This window comes from Crocuta crocuta, unplaced genomic scaffold, assembly GCF_008692635.1.
Source record: "Crocuta crocuta isolate KB4526 unplaced genomic scaffold, BGI_CrCroc_1.0 scaffold142, whole genome shotgun sequence".
Classification (NCBI taxonomy): domain Eukaryota; kingdom Metazoa; phylum Chordata; class Mammalia; order Carnivora; family Hyaenidae; genus Crocuta; species Crocuta crocuta.
Window position 1 is genome coordinate 1,588,807 of NW_027528892.1, and position 13,100 is coordinate 1,601,906.

Below are 13,100 nucleotides of genomic sequence, written 5' to 3' on the forward strand. Positions count from 1 at the left end.
CCCGTGTTGGGGCGTGGGGGGCGCCCGAGCCCTGGCGGGAGGCAGCCGCCTCAGGGCCGGAGAGCGGATGAGGTTCTGGGTGTGGGCGCTTTACTCGTGCTGGTGGCCAGTGGACACCACGTGGGGGCTGGGGTCGTGCGGAGGGGGAGCGAGCTGTGGAGGGGATGCGGGTTCCTGAGACGGGGCTGCCGTGCTGTGAGCAGTGCGCATGCCCGTCCGTCCGGGTGCAGCCCGCCGGTGCCTGCGCTGCGGCTGGAGCCCGGCCTCTGCAGCTCTGAGCTCTTGCTCTGCCGCCCGCCCCCGCAGTGTCCTCTGTGGGTCCGTCTCCCATGGTGATGAGGGCCGTCCGTGTCTCCCGGAGGTGGCCGGCCTCAGGAGCTTGAGGGGATGGCTTGTGAGCCCCAGGGGCAGCCACCGGGATGGGCCAGAGACGGGTGGCGGAGTGGCAGTGAGCTCGGGCGCAGGGCCGTCGGACTTCGGTCCCTGCTGTCCAGGGGCGGGGCGGGGTGGGGCCGGGCGGACTCCCTCCTGCGGGTCAGAGGTGACGGCAGGGCTGTGGGGGTGAATGCATGGGACCGCGGAGGCCTCCCAACCCAGAGAAGGGAGGGTCTGGGGGCGCCGGAAGCATGGGGCGGGCGTGCGAACCCCGGTGTTGGTCTTCCTGGAGCCCCTCAGGCTGGGCCCTCGTTGCACAGCCGGGGCAGGGGTGGGGCGGCCGGGAGGGGGGCCAGAAACGCAGCCTGGGTTTACTGTCAGGAAGCTCTGATGGTCTCCCCCAGACAGCAGCCGCGCCCCTTAGCGCGTCCCTTCTCGTTCCTCCGGCATGAATGCACCTCGGCTCCAAAGCTCCGGTGGTGTCCCTGCCTCAGTGCCTCTGAGCCCCCGATTAGGCCTGTGCGCCGGGCCCTTCCTGCCTCAGTGACTGGCTGCGGCTCAGACTCCTGCCCCGATATTGTGGGCGCTTGTGGGGGGGCCCAGTGGGTGTGCTGCAGGGGCGTTGGGCCACCTGTACCAGGGCCGGAGGCGACAGGTCGGCCCAGGGCTTGCGGGGGGAGGGTGCGGGTCTGTGACCGCCCCGCCCACTCGGGCGCACCCCGAGTCTCAGGACATTGGCTCGCGCGGCCACTGCTCTAGCCGCTCGGGCACCCTCGCCTTCGGTGTCCCCTCCTCTCACCCGTGTGTCTCGGCCAGCCTCTGCCTCCCCTCCCCTTCGGAACCCCTCTGCCCTCGGTGCACAGTCGCGTCCGGCTCGGGCCCCCCTACTGCGCGCTCAGTGTGCACACGCCCCGCCCGTGCTGCGGCCCGCGCCCGCACGTCAGCGCATGACGCCCCACCTCGCGTGGGCAAGCCACGCCCAGGCCGCCTGCTTCCTTTTGTAAATAAAGCTTTATTGGAACACAGTGTCTGCTGTTTTCACATTGTCTATGGCAGCTTCCACTTACATAGGCAGCTACTATATGCGGCGGATACCACATGGCCCCGCGAGCCTAAAAGTCACCTCCCTACACGCGCTTGTGTCGGAGTGACCACCAGCCTTAAAGCCCGTCCCTGCGACACAGACAGACTCCCTGCGGGCGCAGTCTCTGCCCTCTGCGGCTTCCTACTGAGCACTTCTCTATTTTCATTCTGCTTTTAGGGCGAATTCGTTTTCATCACTCATGTATTTTAGTTCGCCTATTTGTAATTTCAGAGAGTTCTATTTAACATTTGCCCCTTAAAAGCCGCGTTTTATGGACATTTTCAAGGACACACCCACCCACACACGACTCTATAGACAACGGTGCCCTAACCTGCTTGCCAATCCCTTGACGCCGGCCTGGCATCACCATCTGTCCCCGGAGCCCTGGGGGCCCCTCCTGAGAAGTGCACACGGAGGGCCCGCTCCGTGGCCAGGGGATGTCCCGGCCTGCATTACATGGGGGCCACCGTTAGCCCCGCCCCATGCTCTCCAGGGGCAGTGGGCCGCTGCGGAGGCTCTATGTTACCTGGCAGTGTTCTCGCCGGTTCACTCACCATCGCTCCAAGCCGGGACCTAACTAGGCAACCATAACGGGTACAGTCCCTCTAACCCTTGGCCTGCAGCCCAACGCAGAGCGAGGGGTGCTTTAAGCTGGCACTCCAGCGGTACCCAGCGCATCTGAGCCCCCGCGATGCCAGGCTGCCATCCTGCTTTAGCGGAAGCCACCTCTCAGACGTCCTGACTGCCTCCTTCCTGTTCCCGGACTGGCGTGCACTTGAAAGGAACGTGTGCCTTTCAGCTGTTGGGTAAAACCGGAAACACACACACACACCATTTACCTAAGTCTTGGCTTACATATCACCTAGAAAGTCCATTAATCCACTGGGCCACATCCAAGTTTTTATTTCGTTTATAACCTCCATGACACACTAAGTTTGCACACTAATATTGCAGAAAGCAAAAACATTCGGAAATTGGTGTGAAAATCCAGAACCCATTCATTGGAACCGAAAGAGGAACAAGTCCCAAAGGAAACTACTATGATGACACTTAAATATTGTGTTCACGATTCACCAGCGGCTGTGTGTTTCTGTCACCGTCTCTGCCATACATGTAACCAGCTGGAAAGTTTGCGGCTCTGGCTACAGGCACACGGGGATTCTCTAGAAATGTTCTCGATCAGATTCATATGTCTTGACCAGAATCCCCAGGACAGCTGGCAGTGCCCGGCTTCACCACGGGACAGATTCTCAGGGCACCTCCTCGACCATCCATGTTGGGATCCGCAGGAGCAAAAAAGGGACGCAGTGTCTCCGCAGCAGGAATTTTTGTGAACGTGAAGATATGGGATCCATCACTAACGTGATAAAAGGAGACGGTGCCAAAATTCATATCCAGGAAAACCCCGACTCGGCGTAGCCGGGGGCTCACTGAGAGAACAGACACAGGCATGGTGCCGGCTTGGAAGAAATCCTTCCTCAGACCCACCGTCCAGAAGCCAAATTCTGAGGACAGTAGAATGGGCCCTTGCCGATTAGCAGAGTCCCTGCAAACACCCACGTCCCATTCCTTGCTTATCCCCACGTCCACTTCCCAGTAGTGACGGCCAGAGGAGAAGCCAGGGGAGCCCAGGACACAGAGGGCGTAGTTGAATCTCTCGGGCCTGCACCTCTGGTTCTGTCTGAAACACCCACAGTAGACACTCCTCAGGTCCTCGGAAATGACGAGGTAGTCATTGGCCGTGCTGACGTCCAAGGTCACGTCCGCTGTGGAAGAGAAACAAGCCAGTCAGCAAGCACGCACGCCCGACAGCACTTGGCATGTCCGATGCACAGGCCCAGCCGTCTCATCCGCAATCTCCCCTTCACCCTCTGCTCCGTCCTGCTCAGAATTCCCCCGGGGAGGTCGACTTTCTAGACGGGGTGGGTGATTACACTGAGAACTTGTCCCCCTGACTCCTAGCGTGTGTTCTCTTCACACAAAGTGATTTGGCGGGTTACAGAAGCCGTTCTTCGGTGAAGAACAACTGATTACGCAGAGTAGCGCAAGTTGTCGACCTGGAGGCATCAAGTGAATATGTGAAGGATGGAAACTATTGTACTTAGTGCAGAATAACATTAAATATGGAGATTTTTCATGTAGTTCATCTTGGCTAGTACCTTCCTCGTCTGCTGATGGTGAGCAGACAAGTGCATGCCAGACCTTTGCTTCCTGGAGCTGTAATCACACAAAGGAGTAAGGCTGGGGGTCCCGAAGGAGACGGGTGAACTGTGGACAGTCCAGGCGGAGGAAGGGACCCACTGGGGACACGGGTGGGGATGTGCTGGGTGCTGGCAATGCCAGAGGGCAGGGGGAGGGGAGGAAAAGCACTGTGTGAGCCACCCCGGTCTCCTGGCCACACTGTCAGAGGGCTGTACCAAGGTGACTGCGGGTGGAGCCCATGCAGCCTTGGAGATAAGTCCTCTGGATCGAACACTGACTGCTAGACTTGGGGTCCCAACACAGGGGTGTTTGGAAGATACTCAGACTTTGTGACCATCACAGGGAACGTGTCGGGACTGGTCACGCTTCTGGGACAGGGCTCGCTATCCCAGCTTCAAGTTGCACGGAGCTGGAAGTGAACTCCGGGGGCAAAGCAATCCATGTCCTTCACATGACACTGTGGCCTGGTGTGCTCCCCCCGGCACCCTCCTCACCCCTCACTCACACCCAAGTCACCCACCACCCCTCGGGACCCAGCACGGGGGAGTCGGGACAGAGCCCGAAGGAGCAAGGGCTTGGCTCCAGGGACGGGCGGTCCCGCCTGGCACCCTGGCTCAAGCACATCAGGCCTGCAAGCTGAGCTGTGAAAATCCACTCTAACTCAGGCTTGCGAGAGAGTCAGGCATTATTTCTCTCGGATGCAGGGCAGGGACCGAAGCTTAAATTGTTTCTCCGAGGTGGCTCTAATCTGTTCTAGGAAAGAACATGGCTTGGAAAGCTATGCTTCAGCTCACGCCCGTAAGAAATGGAGAGTCAGAGCCAGGCTGCGTTTTCCAGGGCATTTACGGGTGGGGATAGGCTGTACCCTGGAACCTGAGGATCTTTGGGTTCATCCGTAGAACAGCTTCCAGCTGGGGCTCTAACTCCTTGACCTTTGCAATCAGCCTCCCCAGCTGGGTACTGGGCTTGATGTCCTTCTTCCGAGAGATCGTGGAGCAGGAGGGACACAGTAAGCCCTCGCCGTCGGGCTCCCTCTGCAGCGAATCCAGGCACCGCAGGCAGCAGACGTAGCCACATTTCAGGTACATGGGCGTTTCAAGGTGACTCAGGCACATCAGACACCTACCGACTTCTTTAAAGTGTTCGGCCATGGCCACTGTCTGGGGAAAGATGTGCACGTTGGAATTTCCGGAGGTAGAATGGACGCGAGGCCCTGGGCCACCCTCCCCTTTGCACTCGCGGTGATTTGCAGTCACTGCCAGTGGGTAGTGAAGGTCCCACATACTCACGGCCCTCGGGTTCCGACATTTAAGATGCTAGAGGGGCTGGAGGGCACGATTCATCCTCAGGCTCTAAGTGGTTGGCACGTGGGTCCCACCTGGTGGTGCCCCTGGCCGGGGGCACCGAGGTGGGGCTTGTCCTGTCCACACGGAAGATGCCGGGCGTGAGACACGCTCACACGCAGTGGGGAAGACATGACGAGAAACAGAGTTTACGCCTTCCCACGGGGAAGGTCCCGAAACCAGTTCAGGCTGGAAGGCTCACATGCTGCCAAGACTGATTAGATTTGCTTCAGTGTAGGGGTGCCTGGGTGGCTCAGTCGGTGAAGCGTCCGACTTTCGCTCAGGTCGTGATCTCGCGGTTNCCCCAGCTCCCCGACCTGCACAGGGCAGAAGCGTGAGAGGTGGGACGTCAGTGGCCGGGGCTTCCCTCACCGTGTCCGCCTTGGCCAAGCTCCGTTTTGGCCCAACACAGGGAGACTGTACTCAATCTGCACGCCGTGCATGCTGGTCCCTTCGGAGGGGCCCATATGACCCCAGGAGCACACGCTCTGCCTGAATCTAGTTGGCCTGGGATGACAGTTGCTGAATGTATTAATCACTCCCTTCTGAGACCGTGCTTTCTCCTATGTACTCTTGTAGAAATATACATTTTTTAAGTTTTTTTTTAAAAAGTATTTGGGGACAGCGTGAGCAGGGGTGGGGCAGAGACAGAGGCAGAGAGAGAGAATCCTAAGTGGGCTCCACGCTGACGGCACAGAGCCTGACGCGGGGCTCGAACCCACAAACTGTGAGATCATGACCTGAGCCCACGTTGGATGCTTAAACAACTGAGCCACCCAGGCGCCCCCAAAATTTAAAAACCTTTGGCTATAGTTGGTACACAAAGTTATGTGAGTTTCCGGCATACAACATAGTGATTGGAAGGGTCTGCGATTACGCTGGTCCCTGAATGACACTGGCAGAATATCACTCACCATATTCCCTGTGTCTGCCCCCCACCCCCAACGTGAACCACTCCTTAACTGGAAGCTTGGACCTGCCTCCCTCCTTCCCCCAGGCCGCCTCCCCACACCCCAACTCCTCTGGCAACCGCTGGTCTGTCCTCTGTAGTTACAGGTCTGTGTAGACCTTCGAGAGAGAAGATTGGACTCACCTCTTCTGCTCTGCCCCCGGGTCTTGCTCCAACAGTTCTGAAGCGTGATCTCCCAAGAGGAGGTTTTATTAGCACCGGGCCCCACCCACCTCACCCACCTCACCCACCTCACCCACCTCCTCCTCTCTAATCCATTCAGAATTGGATTGGGTTCGGGCATTAGCGGGATTTTTCTCTCACGTCAGAGAGGCTACCATAAACAAAGGAGGTAATTGTATCTTCAGAGTGTTACTTTCACTCCGGTACAAACACAATGTTTCCACAGGATCACTCTAAGAAAAATGTTGAATATTTCCTCTGTGGGTGACAAGAATTGGAAGGAGGGTTAACATTTTTTTAAAACTATGTCATCCTTATTAATCCCTACAAATGAATGAGGCTAGTTTCAAATGGTTCTGATCATGAAGGTGAATTCCCCCTTTTTGATCCAGAGAATTGGTTTAGCCCACTCAGAAGTGTCTCCTAAAATCACACGGACTAGGTCACGGCCACTTCTTCACAAGGGTTTTCTCCACAAATATGAGGACCCTTGCTTAGAAATGGCTCAGCTGGTTAAGCATCTGACTTCGGCTCAGGTCATGATCTCACGGTTCGTGGGTTCGAGCCCCGCGTCGGGCTCTGTGCTGACAGCTCGGAGCCTGGAGCTTGATTCAGATTCTGTGTCTCCCTCTCTCTCTGCCCTTCCTCCACTCAAGCTCTGCCTCTGTCTCTCAAAAATAAACAAACATTAAAAAAAAAAAAAAAGTTTGGTAAAGAAACCCTAAAGCTGATCCCTGATGACGAGTCAGCCCATGAAGGTCCCTTATCATGTTCGTTACAGAATCAAAGATTGAAGATGTTTTATGATATTACAATATTTCCCTTCCATCACAACATAGGTGAGATACGTAGGAGGAGATGTTTCTATTCAAACATGTGCAAAAGCAGTTAGTTTCTCCTGACTTAGAGGACTCCTTGTTGATCACAGATTAAGGGGCAGGATGAGAAAGTGGCAGACAGCAGGGGAGGGGACTAGACGGTGTCTAAGCGGTCATGTTAAGTGTTGTTCAATGACTCATTTCCACAGAATTCCTTGCTGGCACTTGCTGGGTGTCCGTATCACGTCTCATGGAAACTGAGACACGTTCCCCAGCCAACGTGGCCACCTCTGCTCTCCAGTCTCCCGGGTGCACCTCCCCGTTGACCCTCCTGTGACCCAGCCTGAAGGGAGACCCGTGTAGACCGGGGTGGGAGAGCGGCAAGGCCCCTGTGTCTGCTCTTCATTTTCTCATGAGATACTTGACATTATTAACATTATCTTGTCTCTTAGACTCACGTGGAAAGAAATCTCTGTAATTCTAACTTGTGGTCGAGTGGTTGGTTTGGGAAATGATTCACTATCGTTAACACGAGCCATCAACTCAGTCCTGGCTCTGGAGCCTGGAAAATTCCTGCAGCAAAGCTTCATCGTCCACAGGCAGACAAACAATAGGCCCGATGAAGCCGAACAGGGGCACTGGGCCACGGGGTCTGCCCATTTGTGGAAGGGCTTCCTACCGTCCACGTGGACAGGACCTGGCCCGGGGCACAGACACACTCCCCTGTTCACCTCCGGTGGCTAGGAGTGTGCCATGCAGGCGTCTCGTCCAGATTCCAGTGAAGCACAGGAGGTTCCAGCGTTGTGTTCTGTGCCGCGGACTCTGCTGGTTCACCTTGGACACCGTTGGGGAGGTGGGGACCAGCCGTGTGAGTGGGGTCTTTGCAAATAATATGTTTCCCCATGAATGAAAGTCAATGCGTCTTCAGGAGTTGGACTCCGGGCTGTGACGGGGGACTGTCCTGTATGGGGACCCCAGCCTGCACCCGGTGAGGCGTCTCCTTTGGAATCATTATTTTACTTCAACATTAGCGATAGATCTCATGCCTTCACCTTGACCACATTTTCTGCTCCTGAGGAGATACAGGTCCAAGTTGACAGAGGAGCAACATAGTTGCAGAGTAATCACATTGTACTGCATATTTATTAAAAATGTAAATATCTTTTGGGGTGCTTGGGTGGCTCAGTCGGTTAAGCATACGACTTCAACTCAGGTCATGATCTCACGGTTCTTGGGTTTGAGCCCCGTGTCGGGCTCTGTGCTGACAGCTCGGAGCCTGGAGCCTGTTTCAGATTCTGTGTCTCGGTGTCTCTCTGCCCCTCCCTTGCTTGTGCTCCATTTCTTTGTCTCTCAAAAATAAACAAACATTAAAAACTTAAATATTTTGGGGGCATCTGGTGGCTCAGTTGGTTAAGCATCTGACTCTTGATTTCTGCTCAGGTCATGATCTCATGGTTCTTGAGATCAAGCCCCGCCTCAGGCTACATTCTTTTTTTTTTTTTAATTTAATTTATTATTTTTTTCCTCATCATTCAGTTTATTTCTTTTTTTTTNCCTCCTAATCCTCCTATACGTGCAAACATATGGTATCTGTCCTTCTCTGTCAGGCTACATTCTGACAGTGTGAGCCTGCTCGGAATTCTCTGTCTCCCTGTCTCTCTACCCCTCCCCCCCCAAAAAAAATAAGTAAATAAAAACAAAAAAACTTTAGATATCTTTTATTTGGGGCAATATTTATGGCAACAAAATCAAAGGAAGGTTTTTGTTGACCTTACAAGTCATTTCAGATAGTTTCTGGTTTATTTAATGAACTTCTAAAAATACATTTCTGCAAACAGAGAAAAACATGTCTGAGGAAATGATTTTGTTCACTGACGAGCCTTTAGAGAATCTTCTGAGTAGGCTTTATTCATTTCCTTTATCAGAATATGAGAAGACACTTTATCACTTTAGTTATCAAAAGGGCTTATAACCACATAAGTTTGTTACATGGAAGTGGGGCATAATTTCTCAGTTCTCACCCACAGACTTACTAGATGTGGTCCGAGTAATATAATCTCTGCCTGGGTGGGAAATCCAACTTCTGCCCGGATGAAATAAAAATAAGCAGGGTCAGAGAGGCATGGTGTGTGTGTGCAGAAGGGGTGAGGGTTAGGAGAGGTCCCCAGTGAAAGGCCAAATGTTTGTGCGTTTCTCACCAGAAGGGGGCGTCGTGTGCAACCTTTGGCGTCCAGAGGAGCACAGCAGCTAACAGGAGAGGTGGATCTGGAGCCCAACAAGGCTTTGCCTTTGTTTGTTTTTGGTTTTTTTTTGTTGTTGTTGTTGTTTTTGTTTTTACAAATAGTTTATTGTCAAGTTGGTTTCCATATAACACCCAGAGCAAAAGGCTTTGGCTTTCAACTGCAGAGTTCTAGAAAAGATGGCTTGAGACAGCTAGAGAGAGAGAATGCACTGCCCACTCATTGAGAAATGTTTATTTTTGAGAGACAAAGAGCGCTAGTGGGGGATGGACAGAGAGAGAGACAGACAGACAGACAGACAGAATCCAAAGGAGGCTTCAGGCTCCAAGTTGTCAGCACAGAGCCCGATGCGGGGCTCGAGCTCACTAAACCGCAAGATCATGGCCTGAGTCGAAGTCGGATGATTAACCAACTGAGCCACCCAGGTGCCTCTTATATATGTGGGTTTTTTTTTTTTAAGTTTATTTATTTATCTTGAGAGAGAGGAAGTGAGAGAAGGAGAGAGAGAATCCCAAGCAGACTTCAAGCTGTGAGCACAGAGCCTGACATGGGGCTCAATCCCATGAACCCCGAGACCACGACCTGAGCTGAAATCAAGAGTCAGATGCTTAACTGACTGAGCCACCCAGACGCCCGTGACACACTTTTGTTATAAGTCAACTCTCCTGTGTATGAGGGCTGGTAGATTTCACTTTCCGTATCCAGACTGGAGTCATGTGTTACTTCATTATTTACATAAAATAAAGCATAGTCTGGGATACTCGACGGCACGGTTAGCCAGCACTCTCCTGGAAGGTCCAGGGAGAAGATGTCTTTGGGGTGCCTGGTTGGCTCAGTCATAACTGACTGAGCTGGACAAATACTGCACGATTCCACTTGAATGGGGGTATCCAAAATAGACCCATGGCAGCAGAGTAGATTGGTGGTTTCTGATGGTTGGGGGAAGGGCAAGTATGGCGCTACTGTTCTCCAGGTATAAACTTTTGGTTATGCAAGATGAGTGAGTCCTAGAGATGGGCTGTGCAACGCTGTGTCTGCAGTTAACAGCACTGTGCTGTACACTGAATGCTTTGTTAAGGGTACAGGCGTCATCCTAAGTGTTCTCATCACAGTAATAAAAAGAAAGACATTTGTAAGACCTAACTTCTGGTTTTTCCGTCCCTGGTCAGTGATTCGAAAATATTCATCACTTTCCTCATCTATAGATGCTCCTTATTCTCGGTGCTGTTATGGAAGTTGGATAAACTGCACAAGACAGCTTCCTTTGGAAAGTCTGTGGTATAGCAGAAGTCAGATATTCAGATCAGGAGCAGTGTTCGCCCACAGAAGCCCAGTGGTTACATCGTTCAGGGGGATGCAGTTAGGAGGGTCCTCGGAATACCCCCCCCCGTCAGCAGCTGTCAGCAATGCCTGAAGCAGGATTGCTCACACCTGAGGCGAAGAGAGCACGCCTCCGTCACCTCCAGAGAGTAGGCAATCAAGTCAGGCCAGCCAATGGGGAGGGAGGGATTTTATGGCCAATCAAAGGTCAGGCACAGATTTTTAGTGTGGCTTCCACAGCGGTTCTTTGATGGAGACCAGCCAGGAGGACCAGGGGCCAGATTGGGTGAGGAAGTCTTCTCCTTGATATTTCTTACTTTCTTCCTTTCCCCCTCTCCACACTTAGTGTAGGTCTGGCGTGCATAAAGAACCAGGTAGAGGGGTTACCAGAAATGATCAAGTCCCACCACCGTGTTTCGGCAAGGATGTACTAACGTGAAGATCACTTTAGGTCATGAACAGATTGTCTATCCTCTGTGTGTTCCAACCCTAACCTAGGTGGTAGAACGGGAGTCTCCCAGGCTCACCCGGGGTGGGGGTGTGTGCACTGTATTTCTAAAATGTAATCTGGCCCGTGGAGAATCGGAGGACCTCATGTACCAGAGAACTGAGGAGAAAGGGTGAAAACACCAGAAGCCCAGGAGCTGTTTCTCCGTCTCGGCGGGTCTATCGGTTCTGACTTGTGAGAGGCACGTGATCTGGGGAGAGCCATGAAAACCAGGGTTTTAGCAAGGGGAATAGGTGAGAGTGAAGTCTGACACCTGTTGCTATGGTACGTGGGTTGACTGACTTTGAACTAACCTTTGGCTCTCCCGAAGTCCCAGGAGGCCCCAGTCGTAGGCTAAATGATGGGTGAGGAACTTCATTGGTAACGCTTGCCTTGTATGACCATGGACGTCGTGTCGGGATGGGAGGGAGCGAGGTGCTGTAATCTGTGAGGAACGAGGCAGGCACCGCGGGGGTCACAACACACAAAGATAATGGGGGGGGGAGCTGAAAGCCAGCTTGGTTAGTCTGAGAGGGTTAGGGAGTGACTTCACGGCCCGTATTTGCAGGGGCTTCAGGGAAAACTGAGTTTTCAGGGGGAAGTTTCAGCTGGAAAAGGACGGAGAAAGGAATGTTTAGAGAAAAGGTGTAGGACACCTGTAGGTCTTTTTAAAACGATGGTAAAGGGGCGCCTGGGGGGCTCAGGTCATGATCTCACGGTTCGTGGGTTTGAGCCCCGCATCCGGCTCTGTGCTGACAGCTCGGAGCCTGGAGCTGCTTCGGATTCTGTGTCTCCCTCTCTTTCTGCCCCTCCCCTGCTCAGGCTCTGTCTCTCTCTCAAAACTAAACAAATGTAAAAAAAAAAAAAAAAAAAAAACTGTGGTAAAATATCCATAAAAGAAAACAGACTATTTTAACGATGTTCAAGAGCCCAGTTTCCCGTATCAAGCTCATTCACATTGCCGTGTCCACATCCCCACCCTCCAGGCGCTTTCATCCCTGCGGCTGAGACCACTCCCACCCAAGTCGCTGTGCCCCCTCCTCTGTTCCAACTGCTGTCTCTATGAGCGGGAGGGTGCACGTCTGTGACCTAAGTGGAGCCACATGATATTCGTCCTTCTGGGTCTGTCTCCTTTCACTTAGCACGATGTTTCCAAAGCCGATCCGTGCTCTAGCGTGTGGCAAAACTCCTTTTATATGGCTGCATAATATGCCACAGCATGTGTATAGCCACATTTTATCTATCCATTTATTTGTTGGGAACGTTTGGGTTTTTTTGCTGATGAACATTTGGGTTGTCTCCACCCCTTGACTATTGGGAATAATACTGCTATTTGGCGTATAGCTGAACATTAAAAAATTTTAATACATAAATAAAGCATCTAACTTACCCTACATACCACAGCAAGAAGGCATGCCACTCCAAATAAGAGGAAAACCCAAAGATGCTTTAATGTTCCCTCCCCACTCTTTATTTTCATCTTCTAGAAAAAGATCACCTGTGATTTAAAAAAATTTTTTAAAAACATTTATTCATTTTTGAGAGACAGAGAAAGAGCATGAGCAGGGGAGGGGCAGAGAGAGAGAGAGAGAGAGACAGACAGACAGAGTACCTGAAGCAGACTCCAGGCCCTGAGCTGTCAGCATCGAGGGCAACACGGGCTCGAACTCACTAACTGTGAGATCATGCCCTGAGCTGATGTGGGTGGGACACTTAGCTGACTGAGCCACTCAGGTGCCCCTAAACTGATATTTAGATAGACTAAGTTAAATAACCTTAAAACTAATATTCCCCGTTTGTTTAAATTCTTTAATGTGGCTACTCAAAAGTTTAAAACCCCAAGCATGCCTCTTATTACATTGCAGTTGGGCAGTACTCACTCATCTAGACTCTGGATTTTTTATCCTTGAAATTAAAGCCATGTGATATGATATTGTATTTTTCCCTTAATAACTTGGCACAAACTTTTATCCTGAAGATGCAAGTCTGTTTTTCAAATCTGGAAAGATATCTTCCACAAATTCTTTCCTGCTGTCCCTTCTCCTCCTCCTCCTCACTTCAGTAAGATGGATGTTGGAATTTCTAGGACTATTAACACT

General features: G+C 52.3%; 1 protein-coding gene across 1 annotated transcript; it reads right to left on the minus strand.

Moving 5' to 3' along the window:
- Positions 1 to 2,644: 2,644 nt before the first annotated feature.
- On the minus strand, positions 2,645 to 5,364 carry RFPL4A (ret finger protein like 4A). The gene is made up of 3 exons (XM_077756943.1): positions 5,322 to 5,364; positions 4,527 to 4,821; positions 2,645 to 3,225 (listed from the first exon to the last, which is right to left on the minus strand). The coding sequence occupies exons 2-3, from the start codon at positions 4,810 to 4,812 to the stop codon at positions 2,645 to 2,647; spliced, it is 867 nt and encodes a 288-aa protein (XP_077613069.1). The 5' UTR covers positions 4,813 to 4,821; positions 5,322 to 5,364.
- Positions 5,365 to 13,100: the final 7,736 nt, after the last annotated feature.